This window comes from Herpailurus yagouaroundi, unplaced genomic scaffold (genome assembly GCF_014898765.1).
Source record: "Herpailurus yagouaroundi ecotype Mexico unplaced genomic scaffold, PumYag 166, whole genome shotgun sequence".
NCBI classification, from domain to species: domain Eukaryota; kingdom Metazoa; phylum Chordata; class Mammalia; order Carnivora; family Felidae; genus Herpailurus; species Herpailurus yagouaroundi.
The window spans coordinates 2607163-2625114 of NW_024412407.1; the positions used below are offsets into that span (position 1 = coordinate 2607163).

At 52.1% G+C, this 17952-nt stretch overlaps 1 protein-coding gene across 1 annotated transcript; it reads left to right on the plus strand.

The window, feature by feature from the left end:
* The first annotated feature begins 659 nt into the window (after positions 1-659).
* LOC121039001 (keratin, type II cytoskeletal 3-like) lies at positions 660-16757 on the plus strand. The gene is given in 11 exon segments (XM_040489018.1): positions 660-729; positions 732-823; positions 826-1032; positions 11111-11331; positions 12303-12363; positions 13004-13118; positions 13348-13490; positions 14596-14721; positions 15334-15554; positions 16193-16227; positions 16525-16757. Coding segments are annotated over 11 exon segments (1524 nt in total).
* The last annotated feature ends 1195 nt before the right edge of the window (positions 16758-17952 follow it).

Below are 17952 nucleotides of genomic sequence, written 5' to 3' on the forward strand. Positions count from 1 at the left end.
TGTGTGTGTGTGCGTGTGCGTGTGTGTGCGTGTGTGTGGTGTGTGTGTGTGTGTGTGTGTGTGTGTGTGTGTGAATTGCTCCAAATTTATCCTGAGATCAGGTCCTGAGGCTCATGGCCCTGCTGTGGCTTTAGGGTCTCTGTGTCTCTCCATGTGCTGCGTGCACCTCCATTCCCTTTGTCAGCCGGGGAGTTCTCAGTGGAGGAGCCTTCTGTGTCTTCTTCCTCCACCACCCCCTGCTATCCAATCCTGGTGATTGGAGAGGATCTGAGACGGACTCCCTTATTGGATCACGATACAACATAACCTTGTCCTTAGGAAACGCAATGCCATTACTGAGTAGTAGTCTGCACTGCAAAGTCAATGCCAAATCCTGGTGGCTGGTGCAGACTTAGAAGGCAGCAGATAATTGGTTGCGCTAAACCCCCTACAACAAACAAATTGTGCCACTTCTCAAGCATTCTTACCACATTTCCACCAGAGCTGTAGCAGATCTTTATGAGGCTTTACCACAAAGGACTTCTAGCTGAGGCCCAAGCAGCGGAGTGGAGTGGGGGACAGAGATTCAGCCCACTGTCTATGACGAAATTCTGCACTCCTAGGACTACATCATTTTTGGAGGGGGCACCTTTATCTAACCTGCTTTCATAGCCTGTGTCATGATACAGGGTGCCTTTGGCAGCCAGAGCCTATACAGCCTTGGGGGAAGCAAGAAAATCTTGCTTAGTGTGCCACCCAGGCTGGGGGCTCAGTGTGGGGATGCTGGGGATGTTTGGGTGCCTTTGGAGGGAGCCTGTGTGAGGCTGGAGGAAGGGGCAATGGAGATATGGTGGTTTTGGAGGCATTCCTGGTGGATCTGGGGGCCATGAGGGTTCAGGGGGCTTTCCCCTCAGCATCCAGGAGGTGACCATCAACCAGAGTCTCCTTCAGTCCCTGAACATGGGAATCGACCCTCTAGATCAGGAGGGTGAAGGCCAAGAGAAGCAGCAAATCAAGATGTTCAATGACAAGTTTGCTTCCTTCATCGACAAGGTGAGGGCCTGTGGTGGGGAGGGGGCCTGGGAACATAAGGCCTGGGTTGGGGCAGTGGGTCTGCTTGTGAGCTGGAGGCCAGGCAGGCCATGACCTCTCGTCCCTGGTTGACCGCAGGTATGGCTCCTGGAGACCAAGTGGTGCCTCCTGCAGGAGCAGCTGGCCACCTCCAGGGCCAGTGCCCATGACCTGCAGCCCTTCTTTGAGTCCTACACCAGCTGCCTGCAGACCCACCTGGACAGGTTTCAAAGTGAGGAATAGGGAAGAAGCTTAATGCGTCTCACTGGTAGACCTGCAGTGTAGACTGTGTTTATGAGCACAGACTCTAGATCCACACTGCCTGGGTTTAACCTTGACTATGTGGCTTTCTAGCTGTTCAGTCATAGGTCATTTACCTAACTATTCTGTGCCTCAGTTTCCTAATTTGTAAAATAGGGATGATAATTGTATCTACTCAGAGGTTTGTCCTGAGAGTGAATTCATTGAACATATACTGAACATTTCAAAAGTGTCTGGCAAATAGTGATGCAATGTTGTTATTATCTTTTTAACGTTTATTTATTTTGAGAGAGAGAGCGGGAGTGGGGGAGGGGCAGAGAGAGAGAGAGAGAGAGAGAGAGAGAGAATCCCAAGCTGGCTCCACGAAGTCAGCGCAGAGCCCGATGCGGGGATGGAATTCATGAAACCGTGAGATGACAACCCAAGCCGAAATCAAGAGTCTGACATTTAAGACGACTGAGCCAGGTGCCCCACATTGTTATTATTAATTCATATTAATTAAGGGTCTAGAAACCAGATTATTAATAATTATTATTTTATTATTATTACAATTATAGTAACTAAAATGTAAATAATAAAGCAAATAGAGTGCCTAATCTGTGCCTGGCCCTGTGCTAGGCATTGGGGCTCCTGTGACCAAGGAGTTGATTCATGGTCCTTATTCCCAGAGCCCTCTGTCTGGGGACCAGAGCAGCAGAGCTGGGCCTCAGCATGACTGGGCACAGGGATTAGATTCAGAGAGGGGCTGCAGAGACAGAAGCCCGGGGTCGCTCTCTGTGAGTTCCTAGCCCCGTGGTAGACTGCAGGGATATTAACTGCAGTGCTGACTGAGGAAGAGAGAGATACTCCCGAGCCATGGGGGGTCCCCAAGCCTCAGGGTGGGGGAGCAGAGGAATATGGGAGAAAAGAGGATTGGACCTGCGTAGCAGGGCTGCAGAATGGGCAAGGAGGCCGTGTGCGATCTAGGTCTGTTTGGGCTTGGAGAAGTACTGCCCTTACCCCATTCTATGGTCCATTACCAACATCCTGAACATTTATGCCAGAGCCGGGATGAGCTGGGAGGACACAGGACTCAGTGGGTCCCTATGACCAGGCTGGCTTTCTGTTTGGCTCACCCATGGGATCGCAGGGCTGGAACCTGGAAGCTGGAACATGGGGTGAGCTGGGCCAGCAGGGGAACCTTCCTAGCATGCCTCTGACACAGCTGTGCCCAGCCCAGGCTTCTCTCCTCTTGCAGGTATGGTGGCCAGATGGACAAGTGCACAGCAGCAGAGTGGCTTTGTGCTTCTCAGGAAGGCACATGAAGGTGGGGCTGGGCAAGGAAGAGGAAAGCAGGGAGCTGGGGCCGAAGCCAGGTGGGATGGCGCTCCTCAGGGGGCAAGCCCAGTTCCCGTTGCGCCCGTTGGACCTCCCAGGACTTTCTCGGAGCTGGAATGACACACTCTACTTCCCTTGTCATTCGATCTGTGTCAGAGAGTCGAGGTGAGGGGGTGAGGGCGATGGGAGAGAGCGACCCTGCTCCGCCGTGGAAAGGGCCATGCATGAACCCTTTGCGTCCACCATCACTACTACCTGAACTCTTTGAAAGGCATAAATCCTGCCCTCTTTTGTATCCCCCCCCCCCCGCCCCCGAGATTGAGCTATTCCCAGATTATAAGGACTTGACGGTAGACAAACCACATCAGCCCTTTGGAGCATAATGCCACCTTTTCGCTACAGTGAGGGATTGGCATCACGCACAAGAACCGTCTTTAATTCTGGGTCCCATTTTCAAGTCACTCTTATCCTAAGTGGTTTAGTGACCAGAGTAGACGTGGTTTCTATTTCCCTTCATAAAAACTGTAATTATAATGGGGTGCCTGGGTGGCGCAGTTGGTTAAGCGTCCGACTTCAGCCAGGTCACGATCTTGCGGTCCGTGAGTTCGCGCCCCGCGTCAGGCTCTGGGCTGATGGCTCAGAGCCTGGAGCCTGTTTCCGATTCTGTGTCTCCCTCTCTCTCTCTGCCCCTCCCCCGTTCATGCTCTGTCTCTCTCTGGCCCAAAAAGAAATAAACGTTTAAAAAAAAAACTGTAATTATTGACAAGTGTGTATTTTGTTTTATTTGTTTATTTTTTTACAATTTGAATATGGTTTATTTATTTATTTATTTATTTATTTATTTTTATTATGAAATGTATTGTCAAATTTGTTTCCATACCACACCCAGTGCTCATCCCAACAGGTGCCTTCCTTAGTGCCCATCCCCCACTTTCCCCTCCCTCCCACTCCCCATCAACCCTCAGTTTATTCTCAGTTTTTAAGAGTCTCTTATGGTTTGCCTCCTTCCCTCTCTGTAACTTTTTTTCCCCCTTTCCCTCCCCCATGGTCTTCTGTTAAGTTTCTCAGGATCCACGTAAGAGTGAAGACATATGGTATCTGTCTTTCTCTGTATGACTTCTTTCCCTTAGCATAACACTCTCCAGTTCCATCCACGTTGCTACAAAAGGCCATGTTTCATTCTCATTGCCGCATAATATTCCATTGTGTATATAAACCACAATTTCTTTACCTATTCATCAGTTGATGGACATCTAGGCTCTTTCCATAATTTGGCTCTTTAAAAAATTTTTTTAAAATGGTTTTATTTTTGAGGGAGCACCCAAGCAGGGCAGGGACAGGGGAAAAGGGACAGAGGATCCAGAATGGGCTCTGTGCTGAGAGCAGAGTGTTTGATGTGGGGCTTGAACTCACGAACTGCGAGATCATGACCTGAGCTGAAGTCAGACGCTCAATTGACTGAGCCACCCAGATGCCGAGAGAAAGAGAGAGAGAGAGAGAGAGAGAGAAAGAGAGAGAGAGAGAGAGAGAGAGAGAGAGAGAGAGAGAGAATCTTAAGCAGCCTCCATGCTCAGCACAGAACCCAACACTGGGCTTGATCTCAAGACCCTGGGATCATGACCAGGGCTGAAATCAAGAGTCAGATGCTCAACTGACTGAGCCACCCAAGGCGCCCTTCTTGTCCCCCTTTTAAAATCAATTTCACTGAGGTATAATTTGCATACAATAACAATGCAGTCATTTTCAGAGTACATTTCAGTGAGTTTTGACTCACAGAGAGGTGTATCCCCGTGTAAATACAACCACAATCAAAATATAGGACATCTTCCAAAATTTTCTCCCACGCCACTTTGCTGTCAATCATCCTCCAGCCCTCAGGCCCAGGCTGGGGCTTGCTTTCTGTCACTACAGGTTACTTTGCCTTTTCTAGAATTTCATGTAAATGAAATCATACAGAATATATTCTTTCTGTGTCTAGCTTCTTTCCCTCATCATGATGTTTTGGAGACCCATCAGATACATGTTTGCCCTAGGCTGTGGTTCACCTTCTCTTGCCCTTTCTCAGTGATGTGTTTCGAAGCTCCCTGCTGGCTCTCCAGCGCTCTGGTGGTGCTTCTCAGTCATCAGCATTTGCACCTGCCTCTAAAGACTGGCTGCTTGGCCCAGCCTCTTGGTCTAGATAAAAGTCTATACCTGGTCTGAAGACAGGACGGGTGACTCTCTCTTATGGCTCCCCCAGCCCTTCACAATGATGTGGAAGTTTTCCTCCTATAATAAGGTTGCTTATGTTTTACGGATTAGTACATCAGAGTTAAAGCAAACTGGAACTTAAAAAAAATACAGGTGCCTGGGCCACATTACCTAAGATTCTGATTCAGGAGATCAAGAGTGAGGCCTGAGGATCTGGATTCTTAAAAGCTGCCCAGTGGTCCTGATGTGCAGTCAGCCCCAAGGCCACTTCCCACGGAGTGAAGCCTTGATTCTGGAGCATAGCACAAAGACACCATCATCATCAGTTTCAACCTTCCATATCACCTGTCCCCCCCTTCCATGTCCTCTATTCTGCAAGAATGTGGGGTCTCTCACTAACCCTCCCCACTCACCTGTATCTGAAACGTTTTCCTCTCTATTGGGGATGCTTTTCTCTTTTTGTCCATCCACCGGGCCCATTCCTACTCATCCCTCAATACCCCACTCAAAATTGCCTCCTCTATGATGCCTTCCATAGCCTTTCTTCCTCTTATGCCTCTAGCGCCGCTGTCCAAAACACTGATCCCAATGTGATCTAAGGAGTTGTTTACATGACTGGCTCCTCCTTCAACACAACTGTGAGTCTCTCCAGACCTTGGACCTTGTCTTGTGCAGAATCGTGTTCCTATTGGGTAGCCTGGTGCCTGGTGTAAGTAGGCGCTTGACGAACGACCGCGGAGAGAATGAATGGACGTTTGGGAAGATAATGGTATGGATGGTGGTCCTTGTACCCCTTGCTGGGAATGGAGTCCTGGGGAAAACAAGGGTTGGCTACCCCTGCCTGGGCTCTCTGAGCATTGTGCCTGACCCTCATTCCCAGCTCTGGTTTCCATGCCTCTTGGGAGAAAGCAGAGTCAGAGGGTAGGTTGGTACAGCATTTACCTTCTGACTGTTATCAGTCTTCAAACCTCGTTCGTGCCTAATGCTTTGGTCGTTTTCATTTGGGGTTGCAGGTCGTTTGAGAGCATTTTGGCTGTGAGTCACGGGAGGGTGTGTGTCTCTGTGTGGCATGCTTGCCCATTTGTCTGTCAGTCCTGGTAAGTGAAAGGATTTTGAAAAGTTGAAGACACTCCACAAATGTCAGATGCTATTAAGTGTTGGCACGTACGCTTACGAGGCTGTGGCTTGGCACTTTTTGGAAACAAGAATGGCTCAAGTTGTACAAGGCTGGCTGGCTGGGTGCTGAGGGTATAGAGACCGCCCCAAGTATGGTCCTGCCCTCCACGGGCTTTCCCGCTGGTTGAGGGGAGGAAAGACATTCTCGTCTGACTTCCTTAGGGGCAATGGTGTCCCAGGAGCTGTAAGACAGGACACCATTGGGGCTGGGGTGCTTGCTGGTTTTAAATTATGGGTCAGTTTGGGTGTAAAGAAAAGGGGAGGGGGGCTTGAAGCCAGAGGATTTTTCATGATCCCTGGTACAGAGGAGGAGCCAGTCAGAAGAGGTCAAGGTAGTACCCAGCACAGAAAGGTGTTCAGGAAGGGGTGGCTGGGGAGCAGATGAGGGGGAGGGCAGAGGAGCCTCACACTAGGGTCTCATTTAGAGGCGGGGCTACTAACTGTGAACCGCTTAGTGTCAGGGTGGTTCATGGCCCTGGCCTGCGGCCCATTGGCTTGCAAAACTGGGACTCTGATACTCACTGGGAAAAGGTAGGATGATATAGCACCCATCAACTACCCCCACTGCTGGGGAACTACTGCCAAGTGCCCTTGCTGGGGGCTTAGACAAGAGTAGGGTCCTGCTTGTACCTTGGCTCCTGGTTTTCATCTGCCATTTCCCAAACTCGATCAAATCCGAGTCAGTTGCTCAGAGTCAGGGCCTGTTCCATGAGCTGAGCTCTGGGTAGGAACAGACACAGAGCACTGTGTGGGGTCCCCACAGGAGGCCTGTGCCCGAAGCCCAAGTCTTGCCTGGCTGCTCCACAAACACGGGCTCCAGACTGGAACAGAACGGGATCGGAGGCTATTGGCACTTACTGTCTGTGGGCCCTCAGACAGGCAATTTAACTTCTGAGCCCCAGTTTTCCTCATCTGTGAAATGGAACTACTGCGTGCCCTTCCCTACAGGGTTGCTGGGAGGGAGGGTAGAAGGGAAGAGGTCTGTGAATGTCAATCACTGAGCCCGCCCCCTGGCCAGCACGCCACGGCTTGCCTACCTGCCGCTACTATAGTCCCTCACAGACACAGACACAGACACAGACACAGACACAGACACAGAAACAGACACAGCGTGTCTGCTCTTTGCTTTATACAACACTGCATAGCACTTACCTCACGTCCCAACTCCCAGCCGCTTCATAGGCGGAGCAGGAGTTCATCAGCTCTATTCTGATTGGCTAAATGGTAGCCCAGAGGGATCCGGAGCCTGGAAGCAGGGCTTCCTGTTTCTGTCCAGGGTGCTTTCCATGGCACTGCTCTGATGGCCTCCTGGGGTGGCAGCGTCTGGGCACTTTGAGGAGGCCACCCATCTGTCAAGGACCCTGTCCTTTGGGACAGCAGCTGCTGGCCTAAGACCTTTCCTGGGTTCTAGACGCAGCGAGGCTGGTCCCTCCCCAGTATGACTTGGCTCAGAGCTCACCTGGTGTTGAACAGTTCCCTATAGAGCAGGGTTCTCTCCAGTTGCTGACAACAGGATGACAGTTTGTCCTGGACACCAAAACACAGTCCCTCACCTCCCCCACACCCGATCCAAGGCCTCCTGACTCAGTGCCCCCATCCTGACGCAGCCCCACACGCTTCTTTCTCCTCAACTCCTTCCTAGCTCCACCCAACCACCGCTGTCCCCAACCCACATTATCTGCCGTCTGCTGTGCTATGTGTTGCCAAGCTGGTCCTTAACCCCGAGCGCCTGACTCTGAGCGCCCCGTTTCCCAGAGAAGCCAGGGCTCCCTGCAGCCAGGAGCGATTTCTCCTCTGCCTTCCTAACTCCCCCCAGTGACAGCCCGGCTTCCTCAGAGCAGAGGGGGCCTTGGTCATGGTACCCTCGTGAGAGGCCTAGCCATGGCCACGGAGAGGAGGGGCTACAGGGCCCCGAGCCTCTCGAGGAGCCCCTATGCCCTCCCCTCTGGGAAGGCCCAGCTGCGCTGGTAATAACGCGCTCTGCTCCCCTTTCTAAGAGGCAGCCGAGGAGACCAGCTGGGTTTATAGTCTGCAGATGTGCGGGATTAGCAGTGGGCTTTTCCAGGAAGAAGCGATTTGGGATGGACCCTCATTAGAGCCTCAAACTTCCACCCCAATTTCTTTGGAATTTGTTCTTTATATTTATTTATTTAAAAAAAAAATTTTTTTTTTCCAACGTTTATTTTTTATTTTTGGGACAGAGAGAGACAGAGCATGAGCGGGGGAGGGGCAGAGAGAGAGAGGGAGACACAGAATCGGAAACAGGCTCCAGGCTCCGAGCCATCAGCCCAGAGCCCGACGCGGGGCTCGAACTCCCGGACCTCGAGATCGTGACCTGAGCCGAAGTCGGACGCTTAACCGACTGCGCCACCCAGGCGCCCCTGTTCTTTATATTTAAAATGCAACCTGAATACTCAGCATATTCAAACCGGGCCAGGTTGCTGGCAACCATCAAGGGGTGGAAGCCACTGACTTGTTCCAAAGTGCTTCCCTTGATAGCAAGGATTGGAGAAAATGGTAGGCAGGGGGTGGGAAGACAGTGTGGCACATTTCCTCATTTGCTCCCAGGTCTCTTTCGAGGAAGGCAGGGGCCACGCTGGAAATGCACCGTTCGGATTTGGGAGTCGGGACCAGCCTCACATGTCTGCGAAAACAGGGTGACTTTATATGACAATTGTTATTATGTCTCCTCCCCACAACTCCCAGCCGCAAACCCGCCCTCCTTCCACTTTCCCCAGACTGACTCTGTCCTCAGCATCGCAGACGTCAGCAGGCCGAGGCGGTGGATGGAATGTGGGGCTAGGACACTGGTGCCCTTTCTCTCATTTCCATACCTCCTTTGAACCCCTGACTTCAGTAGGTCCAATGTGAGCCCCGCTCCCCTCCCCCCGCCCACTCAAGTCTGAAGGCCTGTATGTGCAGAAAAGGAAGCTGAGTACAAGGAGACTCAGGAGGTGGCTGTGTCCAGACAGCACCGGGGCTGTGAACTCTCAGTCTGTGCCCCGGTTCAGACTCAATTGCTGTGTCTTGCTTTTTTCAGATTAGCGAGAAGCTTTGGGCAAGAATCAGGGCCTTGAGGGCATGGGGCAGGTACGTAGGGGGTGAGGGGACAAGGAGGACAGTCCCCGTCTGCGACATAAAGGGCTTCACGGGGAAGAGAGCCCGGGGCAGGGCACTGTGATCAGAGAGCAGGTGGGTGCGTGTGTGTGGTTTTGCGAGTCTATCTGGATGTATGTGTTAGTGGGAATGCACGCTCTGTGCAGGCTCTTTCCCCCCAGAGGAGCTACGGTTTCACTGCCAGCAGCAGAGGCACCAAGACTGGTCTCTGCTGCTGAAGGGAAGTAGGAGACAAGTGTTACAAAAACGACCTACGTTCACACCGCACCCAAGTGACAGAGAACTTTTCTCATACATGATCCTCTCAACAACCTGCGGAAGAGGCATCCTTCGTCTGTCTTTCTTTCTTTCTTTCTTTCTTTCTTTCTTTCTTTCTTTCAACTTTAATGGAAATAACAAAAGGGAAATTGGTAGGTTCAACGGGGCTTCTGTAAAATTTATGGGTTTTAGGCAGTGCGTCCTGGAAAAGGAATTCAAGATGAGAGACAAGGATGTCACTGGCTGGTGGGCAATACAGATGACAGTGTCCCAACAACTTGGAACACTGAGTCTGAAGGTATCTGAAACTTTGTTTCTAATATGGAAGCAGAAACAATGTAAAGAATTTGAGGACAAAAATCTACTCCTCCAGGATGATGTGTTGGATGTAACTAGCCCTGTAGCATATACACCATGATGATAAATAAAAAGATACTTCAGGGGCGCTTGGGTGGCTCAGTCCGTTAGGTGTCCGACTTCAGCTCAGGTCATGATCTCGTGGGTCTGGGAGTCAAGCCCCACGTGGGGCTCTGTGCTGACAGCTCAGAGCCTGGAACCTGCTTCGGATTCTGCGTCTCCTTCTCTCTCTGCCCCTCCCCTGCTCTCTCTCTCTCTTTCTCTCTCTCTCTCAAAAATAAACATTAAAAAATTTTTTTTAAAAAGATACTTCAGAAAACTCATGGTGGAAAAGAGCCTTCACTGGCATATGATCTGGCTCAAGTTAAGTAGCCTCTGCCCAGCTGCAGAACGGTGGTGATTTTTATAGTTCTCATTCTTCTTAAATTCTCCTGGGGAGGAAACCCAACCTTCCCAGATGGGGAAGGTGGAGTCTCTCACGTGAGCCAGGGGGAGGAGGCCTTGGGAATCCTAATGTGAGCCTGGAAGAGGAAAGTCTGGTGGTCTCTTGGGTCTGGACGAGGTGGTCTACACCCGCCTCCTGGCTGGATTGGCCCTCCTCCAGCTTTCCCTTCCCAACGGGCCCCTCTCCGTGCCTGCTCCCTTCCCTCTCATGAGCCTTGAGGGTCTTGAGCCTCTCATGGTCTTGAGGGTCTTGACTGTCCAGCATAAGCCCTGGCAACAAGCTTGGTGCTCTGCAAATGTTTGTTGAATGGCCAATTAATATTTATTCTACATGTGTGTACAGTTGGCCTAGAACTTTTAACCAGTGGTTCAATTTAAATGCAGCTGAGCCGTACATTTAACCAGGTTTGTCAGACGAGGCTGACTCTAGGTGTGTCTGGACCCTGTTCTTGGGACACTGGCTGCCTGAAAGCCAGTTCCTTGTGGCTTTTGCCATTTCCCACATTAGTGCAGTGTACCTGGCGGTCCTGCCAACCTCTTCCTGGGGACTCTATCTACTCTTGGATGTTGGGATCTCCTGCTATTTGTTGACTACTAAATGACTGAGGAACGAATGACTGAGGAATGAATGAATGATATAGCGGGAAGATCATCAAGCCTAAGTATCAGGAAACGTCACTTGTGTTTTGTTACTGACTTGCCGTGTGTCCTTGGTCATCTCTGGGCTTCGGCTTCCTTACCTGTGCAGTAGGGCTCTGCCTCCCCTGCATTACCCCAATGCTGCTGTCCACATGGGTTAAGGACTAAACTGTTGCAGAGTTACAGAATGCAGCCCTGCAGGAGAGAGGAGGAGACCCCTGGGACTTTGGGGAAACCACGGACCGCCATGATTGGAGCTGGCCCTAGACAGCTCCCTGGGGCTCTTCCCATTGGGCTGCAGGTGTGGTTCCTGGAGCAGCAGAACAAGGTCCTCGAGACCAAGTGGACCCTCCTTCAGGAGCAGGGCTCCAGTTCTAATAGCAACGACAACAACCTTGAGCCTTTTTTTGAGAACTACATCAGTAGCCTCAAGGCCTTCCTGGATGGGCTGCACACAGAGAAGGACAAGCTGGAGGGTGAGCTGAGGAGCAGGGAGGAGCCGGTGGAAGACTTCAAGAAGAGGTGTGCACTGCCCCGTCCCTGCTTGAGGCGGGTGAGCCGGCAGGTGGCAGGGGTGGGTGGCAGGAGGCCTGGGCTCTGGCTTCGCTCTGTTCCAGCTAGCTGTAAGCTTGTAGAATTTACCCCGTGACTCTCAGTAGCCCAGTCTTTAACGGAGTGGCTTATGGTTTGCTTGAGGCAGAAGTCCTTCTGAGAATTTAGTGAAAGGGCATACACACAGAATTCTGGAGAGTTCCAAGACACCCCGGAGCTAACAGACTCGGCTAACGTCCTCTGTCCTCCCTGGGCTAGACCGTCTTCAGGTTCTCCTCCGAATCGGAATTTTATTTCCCCTGTCAATAAGCTCCTCAGCAAATAGCAACTTGCTGTGCCTTGGCCCAGCCTCATTCTGCCCCTTAGGAGCTCTGTGATCAGGCTCCTCACCGTAAAATGGAAAGAGTGGGAGCATTTACCCTATTGGTTGTAACGAGGATTCAATGAGTTAATATAAGCAGAATTCACTGGCACATTCTTAGCGACCCATTCTTGGGTTTCACTGATTTGTTATGTGTCTACTGGGAGCCCATGGGGCTACTATACTCATTATACGCTAGTTGGTACCACCCACCTCCCTCCCAAAAGCACCTGGCAGCTCAGCCATCTCCCTTTGGTCTTAGAAATGGTTTTCAAAAATCCAAAAATTTCCAGGAAGCCTTAGGAGATGAATCAAAATAGGACCCCAAAATAGGAACGGGCTTCTACTCCAGTGTCCAGCAATGAAGTGGTTATTCATTATTGTTAAGTGGTACCTGGCACATAGCAGGGAGTCTGTTGAACGAATTCTTCCTTGACTTCGGAAGGGCTGTGCCTTGCAATGACACCTGTCTTGAGTGAAACTGGCAGAAGTCCTGAGTCCATGTTACTTATGAGAAGGGCTCTGGGGCCATGGGGACGTCCCAGAGAAGGCAGATCAGACAGGGGCTCTTTTCTCACAGGTATGAAGAGGAGACCAACAAGCGCGTGGCTGCAGAGAATGGCTTCGTGGTCTTGAAGAAGGTGAAGGGTCCCTCCCTACCCCCACCTCCCACTAAGCAGAGTGGCTGGAAGATTGAGGGGAAGCATGAGTTTAGTCCTGCTAAGCTGAGGGTCTCCTTTAGGCTATGTGGGTGAGGGCCGGGGCCAGGGAGGGAGCCTGCTGAGCAGGGTGGGCAGGCAGGGGCAGGTTATAAAGGGCCTGCCAGACTTTGGCGATACCTCTCCCTGATGGGCATGTGGGGCTTATGAATCTCATTAGGTCTGGAGTTTTGATGAGAAAATGGACAAAGGGAAGCAACAGGGTTTTGTGTTTTCAGGAGTACATCCCCATAATCCATCTAAAGAGAAACTTTGAGGGTTGCACAGTCACAAACCCTCCTCTGCCCTGGGCCCATTGTGGTGGCCCCAGCCCTGCTCTCCTTCCCCCCCCCCCCCCCCCCCCCCCCCAGCCCCTTAGCTCCTTTGCTCCTCTCTGTTGGGTATGCACCAGCCCAGCCTGTCAGACAGTGGTTTAGCCCTGTGAGGACACGCCTGCCTCATTTCCCCTGAGAGGGAGCTCCTGGGGGGGGGGGAGGGGAGAGGCTCCTGTGGCCCCTTCCTCATGGCCCAGGACTGGGCCAGCCCACAGGCTGGAGGGAACAGTGTTTGAACTGTCCCCCAGGATGTCGATGTTACCTACATGACCAAAGTGGAACTGGAGGCCAAGGTGGAGACTGTGACAGATGAGATCAACTTCCTGAAGACCTTCTATGATGTCGTGAGTGTGCTTTTCACGTGCAAGCCTCTGCGCCACCTGCCTGACCCCTCCTGGAGAGGAAGGCACTCAGAGCTCACCATTAGGCGCTTGAGTCCTGTCTGTGATTCTGACAAAAGTGATACCTTCCCACCTGGCCCTCAGTCGGTCCCGACCCTTCCAGAGCTGGTGGCTCCCCATCTTCTGCGGGGCCCTGGTGTGGATCTGCTCAGGAATGGGCATGTCTGCCTGGCTCCGCAGGAGCTCCGCAGACACCAGCGACACGTCTGTGGTCCTGTCCATGGACAACAACTGCTGCCTGGACCTGGATAGCATCACTGCTGAGGTCCGTGCACAGTATGAGGCTATTGCCCAGAGGAGTAAGGCAGAGGCCGAGGTGCTCTACCAGACCAAGGTGGGTGACACCAACATGTAACTCTGGACGACCTCGCTCTCCCATCAAGCTACATGAGCAGGCCATCCAGGAGGGCAGACCTTGCCTCTGAGTCATTCTTTTCTCTATCGCCAGCAGAGCAGTCCCCTCACTGCCTCACTGGTCTGATCTCACCCACATACATCTCCCTTCCTAACCGGAAAGCTCTGACTTTGCTCTAACTTGGTGCTTCTCAACAGGAGGGGAAGGCATGATTTTCTCCCAGGAGATGTTTGACAGTGTCTGTAGAGACTTTTGGTTGTCACACCTGGGGTGGCGGTGGGGGTGCTACTGGAGTCTAGTGGGTAGAGGTCAGGGATCCTGCTACACATCCTATAATGCATGACCCTGCCTCCCAACAAGAAATTATGCTGCCCCAAATGTCAGTATGCCCAGGTCAGAAAATCCTTAATCCCTCTGGCTGCATTCTCTTTATTGCTGGAGACATTTCCATCACTCCTCCACCAATCAGGACCTTGTCATCGTGTGCTCTGATTCAATCACACTGAGGGGTTGAAGTCAGCATCTGGAAAGAAGTGGGGAGACACAGAGGGGGGTGGAGCAAAGGGGCTACAGGCACAAGGAGTTCTGTCCGCCTCCTTCTGTTCCCAAATCTGAATGGGGCATCAGCTGGCCCATGTACGGCTGACTCTTCTGTCTTTTCTGCCCAAGGAGGGACAGTCTGCTGGTTAAGAAGATGGTTCTAGCATCTGCAATGTTGGCATTCAAATTCCGGCACTGTCACTTGATAGCTGGATGAGTTTAGTCATGGGACTTAAGCAGTCTGTGCTCAGTTTTCCCATTCATAACATGGAGGTAACCGTGCCTTTCTCATCTGGTTGTTGCGAAGTATGACATCAAGCACAGGGCCTGGTGCAAACTGTCTGCTCCACAAACAGCAGCCGTTGTGCTAGAAGACAGGTCCCTTGATGCAGGGGCGAGAGCACTCAGTTCCGCCAACTGGGCGACTCTGCGGTAGTCACATGTCTGTGCTTTGGTTTTCTTGTGTGTGATGTGAAGGGTTGGGTTAGGGGATCTGTAAGGCACCTGCTGGCTTTCTGAAAGGGTAACTCTTTCCTGGACACAGTTGGGGGAGCTGCAGACCATGACCGGCAGGCATGGAGATGACCTGAAGAACACCAAGAGCGAGATCTCTGAGCTCAACAGAATGATCCAGAAGCTGCGGGCTGAGATCAAGAGCACCAAGAAGCAGGTGGGAAGAGGAGGAAGAGCATGTGTCTGAGACTATGGGCTTACGCTTGCCCCATAAATCCCAGGGCTCAGCACTTCCTTACCACAGTGAAACCATGTCCTGGACTCATGCATGCCAAGATTGACCAGGTGCAGTTCTGGGCTGGGTGCTGAGCAAAGCTTGTCATGTGGATCCAGGTCCTGTCCCTGGAGTCTGGTTGCTGATGTGGGTCAGAAATACTGAATACAGGCAAGGTTAGGGAGGTCGGGGAAAGAAGCTGACTGGGTGAAGAATGAATTGGGAGAGTAGCTCAGGAAAGTTTCTCTGATAATCCAGGAAGACTTCTTGGAGGTGGGAGGTCTTTGGAAGATGCTCAGTCTCTTACCACGAAAGGCGAGAAATGCAGAGTCTGACTCCTTGTGAGCTGGGCTAGGTCCTTGAAGCCAGGTGTCACTAACTCCACTCCTTGATGTGCTAGGACCTAGACGAAGGCCCAGGTTTTAACCTCTGTGGGTGGTAGTTTCCTCATTTGCCCAGTGTGAGGTGACCCACATGCAGACACCAAGCATACAGTGCAGGCTCTCAGTGTATGTCACTTGAATCTAAATCGAACTCCTGCCCCCATCCCCCGAGAATGCCAACCTGCAGACGGCCATCGCTGATGCAGAGCAGGGCGGGGAGCTGGCCCTCAGGGACGCCAATGCCAAGCTCCAAGACCTCAAGGCTTCCCTGCTGCAGGCCAAGGAGGACCTGGCCAGGCTGCCCTGGGAGTACCAGGAGCTGATGAATGTCAAGCTGGCCCTGGACATTGAGATTGCCGTCTACCGGACCCTCCTGGAAGGCGAGGAATGCAGGTTAGTGGGAATCCCTCTGGTTCCCAAAGAGGCAGTGACGCCCGGTGGCTTTCCTGCCTGAGCCAGCTGCCAGGCATCGGGTACCATCAGTGTGTGCATGTGCGCACTGCTGGAGGTGGTGATGCGCCCTTGGCGGGCCCAGCCTGCTCCTCTTCAGGGCTGCAAGATGATGCCAGACCTCCAGAGAGCTGTGTTTTCTGTACAATAGTGACACCACCTGAACCTTACCTTGGGTAGACTTCCCACCCTTCTTGTCTCATGTCTTAGCTGTAAAACACATGTCTGCAAAGAGGAGTCATAGGCATAAATATTATTTCTAGGCCATTTCTTTATCATTGGCTTAATTGTAGGTCTGAAGAGTCAGTTCCTGTAGCCTGACCCTTGGGTACAGGACCTTGGCCCATATGGATTCAAATAATATTGACTGAATAAAGAGAGGATGGGTAGGCCAGGGGATGTTCCTCTACTGTTGCTCTGGGATGTTAGTAGGAAGGGCAATAATTAAAGTCCAACCTTACCCATCCAGAGTCCATCCTATTTCTTATTGCCAATGTCAATTGCCGTGGACCTAAGCAGGTGCATCTAGCAGAGGGAGTTGCCACACAGGTCGCTAACACTGACCTCTGCTCTTCCCACAGGATGTCTGGTGACTGCCAGAGTTCTGTTAGCATTGGTGAGTTACCCAGTGCTTTCTCTGGGAAGGGGCTGGACGGCTGAGATTAAGGTTTCTCAAATCATGGGCCAGCGTTGGTGTGAGATCATCTCACCTGCAGGCTGGGAAGAGCTCTTGGGTGGTGGCCAGGGTAACCCAGGGGCTCTGAGTCCCTCCTTCCCCTGCCAGCCACCTGCCCTCACCACCCTGTGTGGAGTTTCAGTGGGTGGGACACCGGGGAAGGCTGGAGGGCAGAGGGGGTGGCCCCGGGGCTGTAGGATGCCCCATAGGCTCCCTGACCTCAAATGCTCTTTGCAGAGATGGTACACAACACCAGCAGCGGAGGCGACAGCGGCTGTGCCCAGGGAGGGGCCGCCCTGGAAGGCAGAGCTGGGGCCCACAGGGGCCTGGGCTCCGGAGGGGGCTCGGTGCTACGCGGGGGCTTCTCTAGTTCGGGGGGCCCCAGGGCCACCCGCGGGGGGGGCAGCAACAGCTCCCGCCAGGTCTCACAAAGTTCCTCCCAGAGCTGGCGGTCCCACCACAAATTCTGAAGGGGGCGCCCCAGGTGTCTCAAGACCCCAGCCCCCTTCGTCTGCCCACACACCCCAGTTCTGCATGCTGTTCCACAACCCCGTGGGACCCTTTACCACTGCATCTCTGACCTGCGACCTGGAGTCCCACCTTCCCAGACGACTGGCATCTTAGCCCAAAATTTGCTGCCAAGGATGATTGGGTTGAAAAACCATCTATTGACCCAAAGCCAGGCTGAGGGGCATGGCCCAGGAGCCGGGTTTTTCATCATCTCTGCCTCTCAGGTGCCCCCCCTTCCAGCCCCACATCCCACTGGCTTGAGGGAAAGCCCCAGGCAGCCGACGCACACACCTACCTGTGCCTTGATTTCCCATGAGTGGTACTTGTCCGTTTTTGGCTCCAAGAAAAGACCTCTCTGTCCTGTAGCTTCAATAAACTGCATTGTGGTTCGCACCTGGTGGTGGAATTTTCATTCTGGCTTCCATGGTCCCTGGTTCTTTTTTTTTTTTTTTTTTAATGTTTATTTTTGAGAGAGAGACACACACAGAGTGCAAGCAGCAGAGGGGCAGGGAGAGAGGGAGACACTGAATCCTTAGCAGGCTCCAGGCTCTGAGCTGTCAGCACAGAGGTGGACTCGGGCTAGAACCCATGAACCATGAGATCATGACCTGAGTCGAAGTGGGGGGGTCTAACCAACCGAGCCACCCACGCGCCCCCCCCCCATGGTCCCCGATTCTAGTCTGCACACCCACCCATGGGTCATGGCAGACCCTTTCACACGGAGACTTCCTCCTGAGCCTGGAGGGAGACAGGAAGCTCTAGTTTTCAGGCAGCAGAGGCCTTTTCAGCCATCAGACACTATGGATGACACGGATCCACGTCCTTAACTGATAAGATTTTCAACTCATAAACATTTCATTACATTTGAAAAAAGTTATAGGTTAGATTTGCTTGCTTTTCAGTAATTCCAAGTATGTCTGAAATTGTCCACAAATTACAGCTAGTTGTAATTGAATGAGTTGTCAGTAGACAAATATTTTCAAAAGGCAATTATAGAAATTCAAATGTTTCATAGCAAAAGCGAATGTGTTTGATACGATGTGGGGTGAAGCCTTCGGATCTGAAGAGTTATGAGAACCGACAAGAACTTAGAATGGCCTCATGACAGGTCACTGCCCTTCCCCACCTCAGACATCGCACTCGATCAAGGCAGAT